Source organism: Egretta garzetta, unplaced genomic scaffold (genome assembly GCF_000687185.1).
Source record: "Egretta garzetta isolate BGI_Z169 unplaced genomic scaffold, ASM68718v1 scaffold229, whole genome shotgun sequence".
NCBI lineage: Eukaryota > Metazoa > Chordata > Aves > Pelecaniformes > Ardeidae > Egretta > Egretta garzetta.
In genome coordinates, this window is record NW_009270000.1 from 2,196,343 (window position 1) to 2,200,114 (window position 3,772).

The following is a 3,772-nucleotide window of genomic DNA, read 5'->3' on the forward strand; positions in this document are numbered from 1 at the left end:
GGCGGTAACTGCAGTTGTTGGTGCATAGATCAATTTCTGAGTGTATTGATTCTGCAGAGAGTGGCACAATGTTCTCTATCGTCACTGCAAAAACTGGCAACGTTGCCTGTAGCTAGCCCGGGCTGATGTGGTGTCTGCTGCAGCAAACTGTATCTGAATCCAGCAGTGTCCTGGCATATTGTAGTTTGTAGGAAAAGCAGCCAAACCATCTTCTCCAAGAGAGCTGGAGGAGAACCGTGTTATAACACGACCCCAGACATAGTTAACCAACCTATGTACGCGAGGATTTAGTAAGTCCCTAAACAACTCTTTGGGTTCTCAAGAGTTAAGCCTGCAGTGCTGAATCAGAACATCCAATGGTAGCTGTGTCTTCTGGAAACAACATCGTATTCAGGGCTCTCCGGAAGAGCAGGATGAGGATGGGATCATTGCTAGATGCAGATGCTGAAATTGTTACTACTGATGCAGAAATATTGAGTGAACATCTATGTTTTGTATTTGAAAGATGCAAGACGGTGTGTTTGTATCACCTGAGAATGATGGAGTAGTTTCTGATCCATTAGTAACTATGGTAGATGCTAAACAAATTCTGTTAGAGATAAACTTCTTACATTCACCAGGCTTGCAAGACTGTACCCAGAAAGAATGTGAGAGCCCTGATGTTATTCCTCTATTAAAAGTGGCCAAGTACGATTGCTCCAGTTACTTTATATTGGTTAGTCTGACGGCAGCGACAAACAAAATAACGGCAGTTATATGGGATTCTGCTAATGCTTAAAAGGTTGGAATATCCTTCATGCCAGGCAGCATGGGTTGAGGAAACAACAAAAGCTTTGTCACAGCTTTTTGATGAAAATACGCTTAGCTGATAAAGAGAATGGTGTAAATATTACCTTGTTTAAAACGCGGGTCCAACACAGCATCGGGACTTCACAGGCTGAATGGATTAAGCAGCTGTTCAGCTGAAGTAACCATTAAGAGCATGATGCCCTTTAATGAAAATGACATTTTTCTATTGGGGTTCTACAAAGCTTTGTGCCTGGCACAGTTCAGCATTTGCGTTGATTATCTCCACCCAATGACTGGAGTAAGAAATGATAAAAAGGTCCCTTTACAATGCTTCAGCACTAATCGTAGTAGACTGTAAAATGTAGTTTCTTGAGGACAAAAATACTGCTTGTGGGGCAAGCCAAGACGCGAAATTAAAAGACAATTAACTTGAAGTTTATTCACCATTATTGTATAGAAGAGTACAAAGAGCTTTAGAGACTATCAAAGACAGATTATCAGGGCATCTCTGGAGTGTGGCTTTAGTTGTGGACTGGAAATTGGGCGGTAACTTCTGCAAATGAAGATACAATGGGATTCTTTAAAGGGAAACTTAAAGGGAATGCCGTGTAGGATCTATTGCATTTTCCACGAGTGCACATTGTTCCAAAGTCTCTGATTCAGAATGTGTTATACTGGCATGAAAAAATGAGAGCAGTATTATAAAATTGTAATACCAAACTTATAGGCAAGTAACAGAGTATTTTTTTTATGGTTTTATTAATACCAGGCTATGTACATATGTGGATATTTCACGGTCTTTTAGGGGAATGAGGGTAACTTGTGTGTTGGTCTTAATCCAATTTTAAGAATCTTTGTTTCATTAATTTCCTGCAGACACCCCTGAAGATGTAATATAGGTTATTTTACCAAAGTATCAATAAATTCATTAATAAAGGAAGACTTGTTGTAATTTCCTTAAAGAGATTGCTGAAATTTTAGTTTGTAACATAAAATTTAGTGTTTCAGGGTATAAGCCTGTAATTTAATTGCCAGGGGAACCATTTATACATTAAAAGTTACACTTTATAAAGAGACAGAGAAAATTTAACCCCATTTTTAGTCAACGCTCTAGTTCAGAGTCTCAATTAACAAGCGCATGCGTCTGCAGTGCAGAAGATTTGAACTGAGACCATATTTTTAATTTATTGTGTTTCAGGGACAGTTTTGTGATTATTGCAATGCTGCTGATCCCAGTAAAGCTCACCCCATCACCAATGCGATTGATGGCACGGAACGCTGGTGGCAAAGTCCCCCTCTTTCTATGGGCTTGAAGTACAACGAAGTCAATGTCACTTTAGATCTGGGACAGGTGAGTGCATGAGCTATTGGGTGAGGTTTGATCACTTCTTGCATTTATATGCAAGCTTTGCAATTGGGAGAGGTGTTTGAACTGATGATTTTGACTTCCAATGCCACAGCTTTGTTGTCTGTTTTACATTCTGTAGTTTTTTACCAAGTTAACTTTATTAAAGTGATTATTTTCCTTCAGGAATGTTGATGATGTGGGTTCTTGCCGGTGGCATCACACAGGTTTCATGTCTATGTGCTTTCTTGCACAGATACTGTAACTCATTAACCTGAGGTTACCAGAGGGATTGGTCAGCTGAAACTGGGGCTCTACCTTCCATTTCATATTCTCCTTTTCCACAGGCACAGAGAGAGATATTTCATGATCTCTTACCATGCACACATTTTGAGAATAATGTTTGGAGTCTGCTTTTGCCTCAGGGGTCCTTCTGGTTTCTCTATCATCCAGCCAGATCTTCAAGACAGACACAAAAATTCTGATAACATGGTATAAAAGGGAAGGGGCAGCAAAGCCAGTGTAATATGAATTAGTAATATGGCAGTAACATGAACACCCGTATTTCCTCTGCAGGCAATAGGCAAGTGGCTAACAGTAAAGCCTCTGTATCTGTATTTTAAGTCATAGAGATGGATTCTCAGCTGCCGTAATTGGGCACTGATCCAGTGAAATTAGTTATGCTCTGCAAGTTCACACCAGCTGAAAATACATGACTATAAATATATGTTGGGGGCTGCAAAATACATGTATACATATGCATATATATTTTGGACAGTAGCAACTGTTTGTTGAATGATTGTATAGGACAGGATTTTTTGAATAGGCGTTCAATTGAGTTGGCAGCAAGGGGAGGAATAACTAAGGAAAAATGTTTCTCTGTGAGACTTAGCTGCCATTTTGTTGGGGATTCAGGTGCAAATTATCTTACATCTTCTGTTACATAGGGTTATAATGTTCCTGTCCCTCGCATGACTGGAATGGTTCCCATTTTGAGAATGTCTTCATTCAGTGTTTCTGGATCCAGTGCACCAGCAGTGCCAGACAATTTAAGATAGAGAGTTTCAGTAGTTAAACTGAACTGCTGTGATTATTGAATTTGCATTTCTATTAAGTAAATTTATAACATGTCTGGTTTTTTGGTTGCTTTTCTCCAGTGTACCTACCATGAAAGAAAGGAGAGTTATGTAGAAGCTGATGACTTTTTAGGCCACAGTGTCCACATTAGCCTAGCACACAGTGGTTGGACCTATCTCTGAGTTGTGTTGCTCTTTCTGTTACGCTATAGAGTTGAGGGGTGTTGCATCCCCTGATGCTCTGTGCTCCTGTGAAGTGAGTTGCTCAGTCAGCCTTTCCCAGCAAACTGGAGGGAAGTCTGTCTTTCAGGCTGGGCATTCAAGGGTAGGGACACTGAATGCAGAGCAGGGTGCTATGAATAGACATGGGAAGGCAACTGCTTACCACTAAGCCAGACCTTACCTTCTGAGCTGCCTGCATCCATCGTGGTCTCTCTAAGATGCAGGATTAGGTTGCAGGCTATAATTTGTCTTGCAGTGTAGTCCAGCATATTTGTGGCCAACGCATGCGCATCATCATCATCCACTTGTGTAGCACATTGCTCCATCCAAAACTATTCCT

At 40.5% G+C, this 3,772-nt stretch overlaps 1 protein-coding gene across 1 annotated transcript in view; it reads left to right on the top strand.

The window, feature by feature from the left end:
- The first annotated feature begins 568 nt into the window (after window positions 1-568).
- Window positions 569-3,772, top strand: part of LAMA3 (laminin subunit alpha 3) — a 117,575-nt gene continuing 114,371 nt past the window's right edge. Inside the window, 2 exon segments of the mRNA XM_035903015.1 lie at window positions 569-715; window positions 1,988-2,140. Coding sequence (XP_035758908.1) covers window positions 569-715; window positions 1,988-2,140 — 300 coding nt within the window.